This window comes from Ostrinia furnacalis, unplaced genomic scaffold (genome assembly GCF_004193835.3).
Source record: "Ostrinia furnacalis isolate ACB-3 unplaced genomic scaffold, ASM419383v2 OfSCF0963, whole genome shotgun sequence".
NCBI classification, from domain to species: Eukaryota; Metazoa; Arthropoda; class Insecta; order Lepidoptera; family Crambidae; genus Ostrinia; species Ostrinia furnacalis.
This window is the reverse complement of record NW_021131202.1, coordinates 371,071-387,524: the sequence shown is the minus strand read 5'-3', so window position 1 is coordinate 387,524 and position 16,454 is coordinate 371,071. Positions and strand designations below refer to the sequence as shown.

The window sequence follows — 16,454 nt, the reverse complement described above, 5'->3', positions numbered from 1 at the left end:
AAATATTGTTATAATATTAAACACATTTTTATCTAGGTGTTCGAAACAAAGTGGTGAAAATACTTTGATTCCGTTTATTCTATAGTAAGAACTTTCGGAAAAAGCCACTATTTAGCGGTACCGATTGCCTATTTTTGTCGTTAATCATGCGACCAACATTCAGCTCATTATTTCACACTGACTCTATCATTCATAACGACTAACTAATAATCAAATAATGATCTTTAGATGAAAAGAAGAACAAATTATATTAGGTAGGTATATAATTATTTACTATAATAAAAAAAATACAATAGACTTATTAAAAATACCTACTAACTACATCCCCCGTTACAAAACTAACCCAGCGCTACAGATTTACAATAATTATAAAACCCTACGACTAACAAGCAATAATTATAGTTATCAAATAACGGCGCGTCTTAGCCAGTGCTAGCTTCATTATCTCTCATTCTGGACCCCCAAATCACAATGTGCGACCTTAACCGTTCAATGACGTACCTTGCTGACGCAGGCGTTTCGTACTTTCATATTTCACTTTACGTAACGGGCCCGGAGCAAGCGGCGACATTTCACGAGCCATATTATTATAGGGGTATGAGCCCAGGGTGGCGTCGCGTACGGCGTCGTAGGTCGTGACGCGCCGCCCGATGACGTCACTGCCAGGGTGGAGGGTGCGACAGCCGGTAGGGCAAGGGTGGATGCCCCCCAGTGAAAGTCGGCTCGACGGCGTCAGTACAGCCTGCAACGCCGAGCGGGCCACTCGTGCCTCATCTCCCGCACCTCGGTACCGGATAACCTCCAAATTCCTTGCATAGCACTGCAATCCATGCATGTGAATGTGCTAGGAGAAATAGGCGACATTTCGAGTGGTCAGCAACTCTCTATTCGAACTGTGAGTTTATTGATTGACATTTTTAATAACATGTTTTGGTCACCATAAATGTGTTTTCAATTCAAAGCTGATTTATGATAAACCAAAAAACAAGAGTAACTAACTCCGAATTAAGGTTTTCTTTATCGTAAATAAATAAATACAAGACTTACTAAAATTTTAACGACGTGAAATGTGCTACTAAATACCCAGAAAGAAAATGGTATTAATAAATCACATCAATATTTTTATGAATCAAGATTTATCTCCAACAATATTTCAAATGAACAGATCCATGGAACTATTAATACACATAACCTACTTCATACGTCCATGAACATAGTGACATAGTTAATTTACTTCCCGTAACTTCTGAATAGAGTGTAATTAGGATATAGAACAGGTAACGGCCTCAAATGTTTATGTAAGAAGGTAATCCTTTGCTAAGCGTGAAGAGATGACCTACAACAGGGATTAACTGGGCCTACGACTCCTGTTAAACTTTTTATTTACAATCTAATTTCAGCGGCGATACACGAAAGCGGCTAAAAATAGCCGGGGTTCGCGCGCTCGAGTCCCGCTCGCTGGTGCGAGTTCTCACTCATAACACTATTTCTGTCTGTAGGAAAGCAATAAGATATTCTACGTGAAAAGGAAGATCGGCGACGGTTCCATTGTAGACAATGAGAAAAGTGCGTAAAAAGAAGCCGGTCGCAAGGCGACAGTGACTCTGGTGCCCGTAGTGTTTGCAAAGTTATTGTGCCTGAAGAAGCGCGTCGCAGCATTCTGAAAGTGAGTACCAATTTTTTGTCCTGCATACAAGTATATCCTATTTAACCTACTTCCACCAGTTTTATTTATTCTCAAATTATTTACATGTAGATTTGATTAGTTTCATGTGCCTAAAGACTTCGTTTACACTAGACTCCATTTGTGCTTTCAGTAACTTCACAAAGTAATCATTCGTTTGTTTAAGATTTCCGCATTCAGTGCCTGTAGATAAGTTTTGTATTTTTTGTCATAGATTAGGTTTCGTGGCAGCTTTTTACGCTATTATCTACCTATTCAAAATTATCAAACATAAATCGAAAACAAATGTGGCACGTACGGTTGGAAGATACCTACTTACTTTCGTAAATTTCCCAGAAAGTTTAACGTGCTTACAAACAGATGAACTTATTTACTTTAAGATACGAGTAGGGAACTCTACAATAGATAATCGTTACAAGTTTCCACGTGTTATTGAATTAATTTAGATCGCTTACTACTAAATATTTATTTTACCACCTATTTAAACGTAAATTGTTCTATTTCACTGCCTACGGCCTGAATGCTGAGATAAAAATTGAGGCGCTGCTAATGTTCTTACGACTGTCGCCCATCCGTGAATCTTTTAAATATTATTGATCAGTTTCGTCATCGATCATAAATAACTGACTGGTGCTCCTCAACTAAAAACTGTCCTAAACATATTATTATTTTGAAATAAACTTATAACTCTGAGGCATGTTTAGGTAGCTCTAAAACCCAGTGCTGAGCGAATTGAGATAACTTTGTAATATTTATTTTTGTTAGCTTTAACCCGCGGTTTCCGCCCTGCCCCGTCTTGAATTTTTACATTTTCCTCACCGTTGCCTTACCTGGACTACGAAAAACATTTCAAAACCAAAATCAACTAAATCGGCCCAGCCGTTCTTGAGTTTTAACGACACAAACGAACAGAAATTATTTTTAATAGACGTTATTCGTAACGCCTTACCGGGAAATCCATTGTTATTTAATGTAAAAGTACATGGTACATGGCTTTGTGGGCCGACGAGTACCTATTTAAATATCTTTTCACAAAATAACCACTGTCAATAATTTTGTTGAATTCTGGTAGAGAAAAGTAGATTGAAGCGTTTGATGAAAATTGTACGGGAAAACAATCATTTCTCATGTTGTTGTTATAAAAACTCATTATTATTTTATTTTATCTTCATGAAAATTATAAAAATCGTAACCCTTCATTTTCGGTAGTCGGTTAAAATGGGTTTTGAAAGATGGACGCGCTTGGAATAGTTGGAATGTACCAACAGTCTGATGTGTTATGTGCTAATGTACGTATAGTCGACTATGTTACATATTGTGTACAGCATTTGATCGTACCGCATGTTGATCGTCAACGTATGCGCCACTCGTCATCGTCGTCCGGGGCAAACAAAAATAGGAGGCTCACATGAAATTATGATAAATAAACAAATCAAACGAATCGTTCCGAAGGCCAGTCTTACGTTGATATGGAATGACCTTTCCAACTTTATTTTGAGATTTCGACTGATATGTCGATGTTCTTATAGCCATGACAGGACGACTGACCTTACATACAAAGCAGTAACAAAGTACATAGTACTTAGTATAAATAGTCAACCAAAAAGAAGTTAACTACGAGTATACTCGTATATTACTTATATCTACATCAGAAGATATGGTAACGCTGGTTTTAACGAGAATTTTTTAAGTGAAAGAACTTAAAATCAGTAGGAATCACTATGTCTGAAAATCGTTTCAGTTATTACCTAAATGTTTTCTTACGAGACTCTTCTTTGGATTATTGAATCTACCGTCACTGGAAGAAGTATTACTTCGTCTTATTATGTTTTATAGGATTGGCAGCACAATTGGCAGTCTCCTTAATGGATTACTTTCGCCAATATCTAATTACATGTAGGTAACTAGTTCGTTCGCGTATTAAATCTGAACTGAACTTTGTAAATTAGCATTCATCTGCTTATTTTTGTCATAGTTAAGTTAGTTACGGAGTACCTACTCCGTATGTACCTACATATACATGTAAAAAGACGTCTGTCATTTTATTTAATTATGTTAAATGAATCATCGTTTTCGTAAACCATGAACTACAGAGGTATTTTAAATGTCTATCTTTATAAAATTGAATAAAACAGCACATATTAACAAGGTATTATCATTTATTCGATATAATATGTACGCAAAATCTAACCATAATAAAACATTTTCTTAAAATAACTGTTGTGGTGTGTGAGCAAACAAAACTGTTAAGGAACTATTAACTTTATAACACTTGATATGTATAATTTCATGTGACAATAAATCAAGGCACTACATTACATACTTATTATGCCTAATATATCACCGTTTTAAGTACTGGAAGACTACATAATTTATACAATAACTTTTATACAAACAATTTGACTGTTTAAACTTTGGTCTAATTTTAATATTTATCTAAGTAATTCACTATCAAATAATTAAGTGTATGTTTTTTGATTTGGCATAGTAACAATAACAATGGCATACCTACTGATAGTTTCATACAATAACACTTAAATAACTGAAAAAATCTTGCAAAATAACAACTTAATACTAAGATAATGAACAAATAGAATTCTAAAATAATAAACCTGAACTGTATTTAATAAATGTTCAAAAAACTTTGTGCTCTTTGTTTAAAACTATATCAAAACATCGATGGTAAATAAAAAGTATCTAAGTAACAATTCATTGTATAAAATTTTCCCAAAACACTTACAAAACCTAGCACCATGTCCATCTATTATTAATACTATTCAAGCTTTAGCTACTAAGAATGGGGTCTAAATATGCAGTAACTTTAGGCCATATTTCATCAGATGTTCTTCCTTCAAACTCCTTCAGAATTCCTTTCTTTTTATAAAACTCTATTACTGGTCTTGTAACACTTTCATATATCTCTAAGCGTTTTTGTACAGCCTCTGGCTTATCGTCAGGTCTTTGTACCAAATCTTCTCCAGTGACATCATCCTTCCCCTCCACCTTAGGAGTATTAAACCCAATGTTGTACACTCTCCCTGAAGGTAGATGAACCCACCTGCTCTTGACTCTGTCTATAATAACTTCAAATGGCACAACTAAATTTAGCACAACGTCTACTGGTTGAACTTTCCATAGGGCATCAGCTTGGCCAACTGTCCTGGGAAATCCGTCTAATAGCCAAGGCTTATTTTGAACCTTATTTAACTCTGTGATCATAAACTTAATCATTACTTCATCAGGTACTAGTTTACCTTCATTCAGGTACTGCTTCACCTCTTTTCCTAGATCAGTCTGTTTTTGGATGTGATCTCTCAACTTGTCGCCACTTGAAACGTGCTCCACATGATATTTTTTCACTATTCGGGATGAAATCGTCCCTTTTCCTGACGCAGGAGCACCCAAAATAAGAGCCTTCAATATCTTCGACTTCACCGTCATTTTCACAGAATCAAGTTGAACTTTGTCTCCTGTGTACTTTGAATCGCAATTAGAGGTTATAACAATTATCGTAATAACAGTTGCGTGGCCTTGCATCCAATATTGGAAACAGAAATACTTACATAACGTTTCAACAATAACTACCAATTTATCTGCGGAAACTGATAATATTCTTCGATAATAACATCTTCATTACTCATAACACTTTCGAAAACAAAACATTTACCTATGTTGTGCGGCAGTGAGTTGAAAAGGACGATTTTCTTCAAATGTTTTAACTAGAAGATAGTTAATTAATTCACTTGAATTCATTAAATATTGTCACTTATTTAACAAAAACAAATAACAAACGAAAGAGAGCTGTCCATGTCTTGGAGAATTTACCAAAACACTGCACCGCCACAGATAACACAGACCGCCGCGGTTCGCAGCCGCCCGATCGAAATGTCAAAGTCCGTCCCGCGTAGATTGGAACGTGCAGTAAGTTGCCGTCCTAAAACGCTCGTATACCTACTAAAAGCGTCCTGCGTTGCTATTATCGACCGAGCTACCCTGATACCGAGTTCGCAGCAATCGCAGCTAAACGATGTCATTATGTGTTTCAGCAGACTGCTATTGATATTTTGGTTACGTCCTTACCTTCTTCGTACAGTTACCTAACATTTGACAATCTTTATCAAGCTTAATTATAATCCTTTGGTAGGTAACGCAAATGCTTACACGCGCACCACTAACTAATACTCGTAACGTAACATTTGATCATTTATCATAAACCGTATCGTATCTTAGAATAACTAGACATACATCTATTTTTAGATCCTAAGTTATATAAATACTTCTAGGTAAATGGATAAAGTTAGATTTTCTTCACGATAATTTGTAGATTAAGGCGTAAATAAGGCGCCTACCTAAATTAGATTCTCAACATTTTGCTTACGAGTCTAGAAATAGATTTTGAAAGACGCTAGTTAGGCAACCTTATCACTAGAAAGCAATCTCTACCGACCAATAGGTACTGATCTATTTCACAATATCTATTTAACGTCAGTAAAAAATTTAACGCGGTTTTTTTTCCAATGGATATGATAATATTCATTTAACTTCCCTTAGTAATGACACAGAATAAATAATAGTTGGTAATGGCTACACGGAACGAATACCCGTACTTAGTTTTTATATAAATGTGGAGTACAAAAATGACGACGCACACCAAAATAAAAACTGTAACATATTAATATGTTGTTTACAAAAAAGTATATTATAGTCCGAGTGTTGTACACATGACAAAGATGTAAATAATAGTTAGGTAATCATCAAAACAAATGCATCTAACATTGTCATAATTTCCAGCATGGCGCTGGTGATGCTGCCATGCGACCTGCCGTGGTGGACCTCGGTGCAGCGGCACCTGAAGCACCTGCTTCTGGCGTCGGCGCCGAACAAGCTCACGGCAAGCATGCTCAAGATTCATGACATGTGCAAGTGAGTGCGTCAATCAGTTTCATATTTTTACCATGATTGCAGTAAGTATTTGAGGCTCTAGGACACAATATATTATTACGGCTGTACCGAAAATTCAGCCTGAATTAGTTGGGTAAATTGTAGGCGAAGTTGTTGTTGTTTCAAATTCATCCACTGGTTTTAAAAACATTGACGAAAGTTAACACACCTTTACTGCAAATGCTTAAATTAAAAAATAATTATTTTTTTGTCTTTTGAAAAAAAAGACGTCAAGATATCGGAAATTATTATTTTCTGAAAAAAAACCACATAGAGTAGTAAAACTCAACTCAATCTAACTACAAAAAGATAAACTTGCATGAAAGTAACATCTTTCTTTACTCACCCAGTATCGGCATAGACCCAGACGATGACATCAAAGATCCGGAGCTCATGAAGGGTCTGGAGGAGTTCCTAGACGAGGAGATGACGGACGAAGAGCGCCGCCAGTTCCTGGACAACACCATCAGGATAATGGTGAACAGAGCACTGCATCTGAAGAGGTGGCGGCCGCCTAAAGGACTCATGTTCAGCTTACAACAGCAAAGTGAGTATGATTATTAAGTAAATTACCTATAATTTTTAGCAGTCCGCGATAACCGCACATTTATCCCAAGACCCGCCCCAAATTGCTTGTGTAAAGATCTGAAACATTATTTTCATCAAATCCGTTCATCGACATCGAACTCACAGCTTTTAACATAAAAATAAATGAAAATTCGGAAAACTTTCGAGCTTTCCAACATTTTTCAGAGGAGATCGAAACGTCTCGCATGGCGTAGACTAGTAGAGACTTGATCCAGATTACACGTTTCGATCACATGTCTCGAATTTTTTTTAACATACCGCAGCTATGCTCTGCCAATATTATTTCGTAATTCGTTCAAAAATGCGTACCTATAAACCAGACCAAAATTTTGGCTTGAAGCGCGCTGTGTATTTTTTAGTAATGTTCCAAAATCATTGCAGACTAGCTTTCCGCTTTCGCAAAGCCTCCAAATAACTCGTAGGTCATGACGTAGAGTCCTATTCCAAAAATATAAAATTAGATTAGGTAGGATCTTTTACTAATTTAGTAGTTTGTATATAAATATTGTCCACTAAAATTTATTTCCATCCTTTGTAGACCATTGTCCAATCTAGACTACAACCCGCACGCGACAAAATGTTACACAATAACTATAAAGCAGTGAGCCCCAAGCCACTTCTCACTAAGCGAATATCCTGACGAGTTTTTCATTAACGATGTTAGACTTTATAAGTAGGTAAAGACGTATTGAAATGGCTTGATTGAATGAGCCTCACTATAATACTATCATAGCAGATTTATGAACTAAACCTACTGTGTGTTCTTATGTTAAAACTACGGCAACCTCACGTGATATCCGACTATTCCAACAATTCATTAGATACATCGTCGTAAATGTAGCGACATTCCCATTGACCGCCCCCTTTGCTTTCAGGTGATGTAACAGAGCTGGATTACAATTTTGTTTCGTCCCTTATTGCTCACGCGTTTTTCTCAACCTTCCCAAAGAGGACGCTCAAAACGCATCCAACGCTACAAGACTTCAATTTTACGCATTTTTTTAAGAATTTACATAGGTCAGTATCAAAAACATACTTATTTATTACAACAATTACGTATAGTGGAGATCACGTATCATGAAATAACTCTTATACAGTTTTTAAAACGAGAAAATGCTTTCATTTTTCAGAAAATCACAAAGGAATAAATTAAAAAGTTTACTTCATTATTTCGAGTGGTTAGATAAAAATAACAATGAAGGATCAATTAAATTAAGTCGACAGGTAAGAAGTATTACCTAAACACCTACTTAATATCTTAATTATTCTTCTTAAATCATAATGCATCAAAAACTATAGCATAAGAAACTTTTTCTAAATTCTTTCGTCACTAATAACCGTAAAAGTTTATGAAAAACTACTTATTCAAATATTCGTTCTAAATAGGTAATGACCTCAAAGCAATGGCTGACAATCGAAGACTGGCTGGAATGCAGCCTGCCACTGTGCAAACTGATGGTGAGGCATGAAGGACGACCGGAGCGGTGCGAGAATGATGATGCCATCAGGATCTGCTTCGCATCCAGCAGGGTTGGGGGAGACGTGTTGGTTGACGGGGAATCACAGGTACCAAGAAATAGTACTGTTCTTTTTTTTAAAGCATCCAAATTTATTGCCACCAAAACTAGGCAAAAGACGCTTACTTTAAGACTCAGTCTTAAAGTAAGCGTCAGTAATTAGGTGTCTGATCGACGAATGAAATACACTATAGTAATTAAGAATACATGTACTAATTAAGAACATATAAATTACAGGAATCCTTATCAATGTTCATGATGCCGGAACTACTACCAGCGATGTTGTCTGTAGAATCGCTAGAGGACAACGAGATTCTGAAGGTAGAAGGCGTCAGGATGTTCAGCCGAATATGCGACAAGAGACAGAAAACCAAAGTGGAACTTCTCGAGCAGCCAAAAACTGTAAGTTTAAAAACTATGTGGAACTCAACTGCTGTGTCTAAAATCAATAACCTTTCCCATATCATGCATAACACAAATTAAAAATGCATGACCGTGTCTAATTATAGAGCCAATCATATTGCTGCAGTAGTTTTAATTGCTGAACCTACCAGCAAATCTATTAAATATTCAATATTTCATGCAATATACTTTTCGCTAAAGCTATTATGAAAATCAATATACTCATAAATTATGTGTTACTCAATAGGTAACCGTGTGTCTAATGGACGCTGAAGACTACAGTAAACTTCCTCTCGGCCAATGGGAAGAAGACAACGTGCTAAGGGAACTAAACAAATGCCTGCTGGCTTTCCAACAGACGCCTATGAAAAGCCCAAAACATGAGAGGCGGCTATCACCAATAGGTTAGTAATCCTACGTTCTTTTATTACCCAAACGGACAACGAAGTTGGTTTAAGAAAACAGTTTTTTTACTTTAGCAGAAAACTAGTAATAATGCTCTTTCTAGTCAAAGAAGAGCTCTTAGAGCTCAGCGTCGACAATTTTGACTTTCAAGTACAAATAAACCACCTGCATATTGTATGATTTCAGGTGAATCCTTCAGCCACACTCCACCAGAAGTGGAAGCTACAGTCGTGATAAAGCAGGCATCGTCGTGCAGCACCATCAACAGTTACAACAGTAGGAGCCCTTCTCCGCAGAACTATTGCGCCGCAACACTCAACCTTAACGATCCCAGTACGTTAACTTAGTACCTATTATACGTTCAGCTACAAATTGTACCTAGAACTAGTTTTAAACAACGAAACTGTCACCAGCAGGCAATCGCTAGATGTTTAGGTCACCAGCTATGTCAAGTTCCGATCCACGATGTCCACAGATATGTTACCTACCAGAGGTACTAAGTGAATTCCTACAAAGTAATTATCAACGAGAATATACCTATTAGAACATGAACATAAAACGCGAATTCATCACCATTAAACCGCAGCATAATAGAGTCGCAAATATAACTGATTAATTGATGCATTCAAATGGTTTGGCACGCATTAATAATGATTCACTTTTACTGAAGGTATCATATCGTACGCGTAGTCATCAAATATTCACTAAATCTTCTTTATAGACGCATGCCTGTGACAGATTCCTGTTGTATTTTAGTATCAGATGTTAATAAAGTAAAATAAATTGGCAGCTCTCATACAAAATTGACGAGTATTAATATTTTACTTACCCTTTCCAGGTGTAGAGTTGTCCAAACGAAAATGCTGGTTGTCCCCGGACGGAAACACGCTTAACAACCGACGGGGCAGGTTCATAGTGCTGGGGTCTTCGGGCGAGTGTCTCCCGGTGACCAGGAGCACGGGGCACCCCAACCTGGACACCCAGGAGGACAGCTTGTATTCCAGCTGCAACTCCAGTGACGACGAGTACCATAGTGCTAATGATAGCTTCGATTATGGTAAGGGATTTATGTTAACTTCGTGTTTTCTAATCGCGTTGTGCTGCTGGCCTCATACATACAATGTGCAACATAAAATAAAACGTAATTAAAAAGGAATGAAAATACATTATTAAAATTTCTTAGCGAATAGTCGCTTCTCAAACTTAATTTTAAATAAACAACTTGGAAATACATTACTAATCGAGATGGGATGCTTCAAGGCACTATTTGAAGCTCATTGTTGTAATTTCCTTGGACTTTGAAATTGATAAAGAGAAACGGAATTCCACAAGGTACGTTCACGTACCTCCAATCGCTTCCCTACGAAAGTATTTATTCTTTGAATAACTCCTATATTCTTTAAAACAAAAGCTAAAGAGTTCAAAAACTCTATTCACAGGTGGGAGCGAAGATGAAGGCAGGGGTGAGAGCGCTCGTCCAAATTCATTCCAATACTCTAAGGAATTGTCAACGGAAGAACGGCGATTGAGTTTCGCGGATCGGCTGCGCGAAGCACTCCGAAGGGAGGCTGAGAACTCCTGCACGACCAGTACCACGGGAGATTGGTCTACAGACAGCTCGAGCTACGCTGTGGGCATCAGCATTTCTGGTGCTGGAGTAAACGATAATGATATTAGGTAAGCATGAGAAGATATATTATGGATCTGTTCATTAGTTACAACAACCATATTTGAAATTCCATGTTAGTCTTTATGACAAGCAAATTTAAGAACCCCTTTGAGTGTCATTTGGGCGATCAAGACGACATTATGATGACATGGGGACAATTATTTGTTTTCAGGGTTAAAAGGGGAGGCTCCGTTGGATTTGTCCTGACAGAGAAAGAGACGATGAGCAACGGGGAACCGTCGCCGAGACACCCACCTTTAGGGAGAAGAGAGACAGGCAACAGTTCGAAGTACAGTTTCAGCACAGAGTACACGTAAGTTTTTGTGTCCTTTTCTTTACAGAATACATTTTAAGTAATTTTGAAGAAATGGTTTTAAAATGTGATCTTTTTCTTCCAGGTCCGAATTAGAAGAAGTTTACGAGCAGTTCAACCAGTGGCTGAACGATCCCATAGTGGAATCGGGAACAGGGGAACACAAAACGCGGGAGTTAGACTCTCGGGACTTGGCTGTGATAAGGTAACTAAAAATTCAAAAAATCTTAGATAAAACATAAAAATGAAAGAATAAGGAGTACTTACATATTATGACGATGTCCATCACCATGTTTCCTGGCTTGACTGACTCTCTTTATTATCACCTTTTCACATATCTCTAACACGCTTCTCTTCTCTGCACAGATCAAGCTTATCTTTCCGTATTCTGCAGATTTGCGGGTTCCCTTCTAAAGCGCACGCTCAGCGAATCTATGGCTTGCGGACCAAGCGGGGTAAATGCTGAAGGCGCTGCCGAGGCAGCTGAATTGTATGGCCGAGACTCAAGAGACCGGACCGGGCCCAGGCGGCTGGCTCTAGCAGCAAGATCTCTGTCCTTGGAACTGGCAAGGCACAGACATCGGTTGGCAGCGCAACTGGTAAGTTCACTGGCGTAAACAAAAGATAGTTGAATGAAAAATAGTTTAGAAAACTTGATAGAGGCATGGTTGCAACGTCTTCTTAGTTGTTAACCTCAGACAACATATTCTAAATACAAACTGATTTAAAAGTTATTGTATAAATTAAACCCTTTAAAAGTTGTTGAATAATATTAGGACAATAAAATAAAATGTAACTAAACCCTGTTGCGTGTCCGCTATTTCCAATGTGCTAATCTGTAAATACCTAATTTCTATCTTCCAGCTCTGTGTATCACCATTAAATTGTTCGTAAAAAACACTATTCACGATTCATAAAGACGAAACATCGCTCCCAATTTGCCAGTTTTACAAAGGCTTTTGAACAGCCATTAATTGCCAGATTTACACTTTTACAAGAACACTATGGAAAATTAGAAACCACATAATCTATTACGAAATACATAATCTTCTAGTACATAAATGTCTGAGTAAAGTTGTGCCGATATTTCTCTCGCTTCAGCTGGCTACACACCTACATAGCGGACCAACTGACCATCATGTTTATACACACGACGGTAAAGATGTTAATGTGAGTGAGACGAGAATATTGTAGTGTAATAATGTATGATTTTGAACCGTCAACGGCCGCGAGAGAGAACCCATTCTTATTGAAACAAAGGAAACAACTTTTGCTGATTAAATGCTATCAACCACGCGCTTTTAGATCATTCCGATAAATTGTCAATGGTCCTCAAGACTCGCGTAACCAATTCGGCTACCATTTAAACTTGGCTTCTGCTATCTCAATATAACTAAATTCACAAATTCCTATGTTTTGACAGAAACGTAAAGTAAGAGAGTCTATACCCGAAGAAATTGTCGAAAGCACTCGAGTGAGACGCGCAGATTCAGAAAGAGAGGCGGAGGATACTGGCTCGAGTTCCTTCGGGACCTCCACTGACACCGCTTCTACCCAAATCTCAAACCCTACCGTTAGAAGGAAAAAGTTGAATTGGATGATAAACATGATCGTCGAAACAATCGAAGAAAACATACAGTGCGAACCCGTCACTATAAAACTAAAGAAACCAAAGGTCAGACACCTGTCTGTCGCTAATCTTCAAATTCACATCCAAATTACTAACAAAACCAACATAACTACAAAATCCATTAATACATTTAATTGTACTTTCGCTTTCTGTCGAAACATACGATTTGTGTTAAGATTTTCTGCATGTGTAACCCGAGTTCTCTCTTACAACACCTGTATGGTCCTTCCAGCACTTGTTCTCTAATCTTTCACCATTTAGAATTTTAGACTCACTGCCGTGAACACATTTGCAAAATGAATGACGGTATCAGAAGTCATTTCTTCTTCATAAGCCAATTCCAAAGCAGCACATTTCCAGGGCACGCAAATATCCGCGGCTACATGTATAATGAACCTGTATCGATGTTGTGGTAGTACGATTATCTTCATCAAAGACACTACACTATGATTTCAATTCGTCTCACCATGTCATAAGTCTAGCCTAGCACAAAAACCACTGCTATACTAGTGTTTACGTGTTCAGTAATAGGTGTTATTTTTCTGCAGCTAAGCCAACTGGCCCATAAGATAGTGTCGGGCGGGTCGTGCCGGCCAGTGGCGACTGGCAACTGGGGTTGCGGCAACCGGCTGAAAGGCCATCCGCAGTTGAAGATGCTACTACAGTGGCTGGCAGCGAGCGTAGCTGGCGTACCAGCGCTTTTGTACTACACTTTTGGCAACGAAAAGCTTTTCAAGGTAAGAAGTTGGCAGTCGAGTCGTTATTTCTCTTTTCTTAAATAACTTTTCTTCTTCTTTACCTTCATTATCTTCTTCTTTATTATAAAGCTTTGTTTAGTTGAACACGCTAGAATTACTGGTCCTATTAGAAAAAATATTTTTGTGCTGGATGGATACCCTAACTATACTTTAAGCTACTAAATATTTACTGATTACTAAATTAAATTTTATTTTACAGCTGGACACGCTAGTTCGCGTAATAGTTGATAGAAAATGGACAGTGGGCCAGTTGGCGAAGGCGGTGCTGAAATTCGCGCGTCAAACGCTCCACGAGCCTCACGTCATCCCTGACAACCACTCGCTATTCGACGAGCTCATCGGAATCGAGAAGTTTCCAGACGACACATAGCGCAGACGTCGACCTTATGCCTCGCGATATAAGGTCCCATAATCAATAACAGAGCTTTGAGCACTTTTTACCGGCAGCTAACATAACAAGGGACGTTAACGCTGGGTTGCACCATCTTACTTTACCTTTAAACAAACGTCAAAAATCTGTCAAACTCCATACAAAAAACACCGGTTACCGTCAAAGTTACGGTCAAAATTAGGTGGTGCAACTCATGCTAAGTACGTTAAACGGGCTGACACCTGTACAGTTGCACAACAGCGGTATACACAAGTATAAGTAATAACTACGTAGAACTTTAACCCAATATTGACCGTTGATTAAAGCATCTTGGTTGTCTAGTCCTGGAGACAAGTATGTTTGAATTAGAAATCTTATTAGCATACGAAACTGTATAAGACGTTCCATTTTGTGCGTAATAGGATTTTTTTTTTCAAATGCTTAAAAAATCCTATAACTTGTCCAAAATTTGATGTTTTAATCAAAGAACATTTTTACTATAGGAGCAACAATAAATAAAGGTTCAAAAATTTTCACCTTGTCATACAAATCGAAGCTCTTCTTGGACAATAATGTATGGCACTGTAATCACGATTAACTCTTCGCTAAAGATTAATTATAATCCCATAGTAAAAAGTTGTTCATGTTCTCGACTTTATCAAAACCCGCGGGAGTATTCTAACGTTACAATAATTTTGATATTATCTATCCCTCTCACACATGGCACAATGCCGTCATGAGGGACAGAGACACTCGAAGTTGTAAAACTTCAACTAAATCTAAAACAAGTATAATATCTACGGAGTTATTACTGCTTCAATGTTGCATTTAAAATCAAATTATACATAATATAATTACGTCAAGTACGTTTATCTCGTTTAATTAGGTATGTGATTTAGACAATCGTGTCTTATTTTTACACAATTTTAGATACTGTTTATAACATAACAACAATAAGCAATATTAGCATTGAGAGTTCAATTTAAATTAGTAACTTTTAAAATATTTTTATACAAAACTATCAATTAAAGTACAAGTGTAATATATTGTAAAATTTATCAAATCTTTGTTAATTATATAAATATAATGGAAACATATAATACGTGATTTATAAATAACTTTACATAAAGTAGATCAGTGCTAATTTAAGACTGTTTCCACTGCAGCAACGCTATAACGTGCTGTAAGCGATTATTGAACACATTATGCAGCTTTCTAAAATCTATTGTATAACTATCATGATATTGGCAATGGCATAATTTGTAAATATTGTATTGTTATTTATTAACCCTCTTATTCATAAAAAAAATATTAAAAACACTGCTTTATCAAATTATAACGGGTATGCTCCGTTATAGCACTGTGGAGCACTGAATAGTGTACGCAATGCTCGCGCCGGATGACTTTTGTCACCGTGACCCTTGACAGTATGTCTCTCGTTTTCTTTTAAAAGTGTAAAAGAGAGAGATATACTGTCTAGGTGACAAAAAGGTACAAAAAGTCACCCGCGCATAGGCTAATGGAACACACCTAAAAGCTTCGTCACTTTCTGTCAAATGTTGATTACAATAAGAGTAGGCGCACACCGTTGATTTTTCGTCGGCCGATAGTTTAGTCGGGCAGTTGATCAGTATGGGCATGTATGGGAGTGCGCACACTACGCCGCACAGTNTAAGAGTAGGCGCACACCGTTGATTTTTCGTCGGCCGATAGTTTAGTCGGGCAGTTGATCAGTATGGGCATGTATGGGAGTGCGCACACTACGCCGCACGGTGGTCCCGATTTAATAAAACATGGACATTGATGCTAGAAGCACGAAATTTTTTTTGATGGTTACTGCTATGATAACTAATAAGGCAAAAAAATATTACAATCCTACGACGTCTATTTCGTAGTAAAAAAAAATATATAGATATTTTTTGTATGGAAGAAATTACGTTTCTGTAATTTTTTCAAAATTCTTAAACGATGTCAAGATACCGATCACACATGTTATAAAACAAGTGATTCTGAGTATTTCATGCGAAGATACTTGTCACTTATCTCTGCGTACTTTTGAGTTATCGAGGGTTGAAAAATCGATTTTTTTATATTAAATATTTCCACGAAAAATTGCCAATATAGACAAAAAATAATTTATACAAATCGAATTATTTAAAAAAGTATCACAATATTGA

The 16,454-nt window shown here is 37.3% G+C and overlaps 2 protein-coding genes across 5 annotated transcripts; one reads left to right on the top strand and one right to left on the bottom strand.

The window, feature by feature from the left end:
• Positions 1-568: 568 nt before the first annotated feature.
• Positions 569-15,849, top strand: LOC114350731 (uncharacterized). 4 transcript variants are annotated; one of them, XM_028301639.1, is made up of 18 exons: positions 569-895; positions 1,500-1,666; positions 6,476-6,607; positions 6,976-7,172; positions 8,089-8,230; positions 8,344-8,437; positions 8,600-8,779; positions 8,968-9,132; positions 9,380-9,536; positions 9,724-9,870; positions 10,376-10,594; positions 10,977-11,214; positions 11,379-11,519; positions 11,605-11,724; positions 11,914-12,118; positions 12,943-13,194; positions 13,698-13,886; positions 14,107-15,849. In XM_028301639.1, exons 3-18 carry the CDS (start codon positions 6,477-6,479, stop codon positions 14,275-14,277), a joined length of 2,748 nt encoding a protein of 915 aa, XP_028157440.1. In that variant the 5' UTR covers positions 569-895; positions 1,500-1,666; position 6,476; the 3' UTR covers positions 14,278-15,849. The 4 variants fall into 4 exon arrangements, with proteins under 4 accessions (XP_028157440.1, XP_028157441.1, XP_028157442.1 ...); XM_028301640.1 differs by having other exon boundaries at positions 1,401-1,666; XM_028301641.1 differs by lacking the exon at positions 12,943-13,194 and adding an exon at positions 12,621-12,689 and having other exon boundaries at positions 570-895.
• Positions 3,826-5,635, bottom strand: LOC114350733 (Adenylate kinase 3). The gene has a single exon (XM_028301644.1). It carries the CDS (start codon positions 5,219-5,221, stop codon positions 4,469-4,471), a length of 753 nt encoding a protein of 250 aa, XP_028157445.1. The 5' UTR covers positions 5,222-5,635; the 3' UTR covers positions 3,826-4,468.
• Positions 15,850-16,454: the final 605 nt, after the last annotated feature.

Coding starts and splice junctions, on each gene's coding strand:
- LOC114350733 (XM_028301644.1), bottom strand. CDS start 5,221: ATGCAAGGCCACGCAACTGTTATTACGATAATTGTTATAACCTCTAAT.
- LOC114350731 (XM_028301639.1), top strand. CDS start 6,477: ATGGCGCTGGTGATGCTGCCATGCGACCTGCCGTGGTGGACCTCGGTG. Junction 8,780..8,967: donor TGGTTGACGGGGAATCACAG/GTACCAAGAAAT, acceptor TATAAATTACAG/GAATCCTTATCAATGTTCAT. Junction 12,119..12,942: donor ATCGGTTGGCAGCGCAACTG/GTAAGTTCACTG, acceptor ATGTTTTGACAG/AAACGTAAAGTAAGAGAGTC.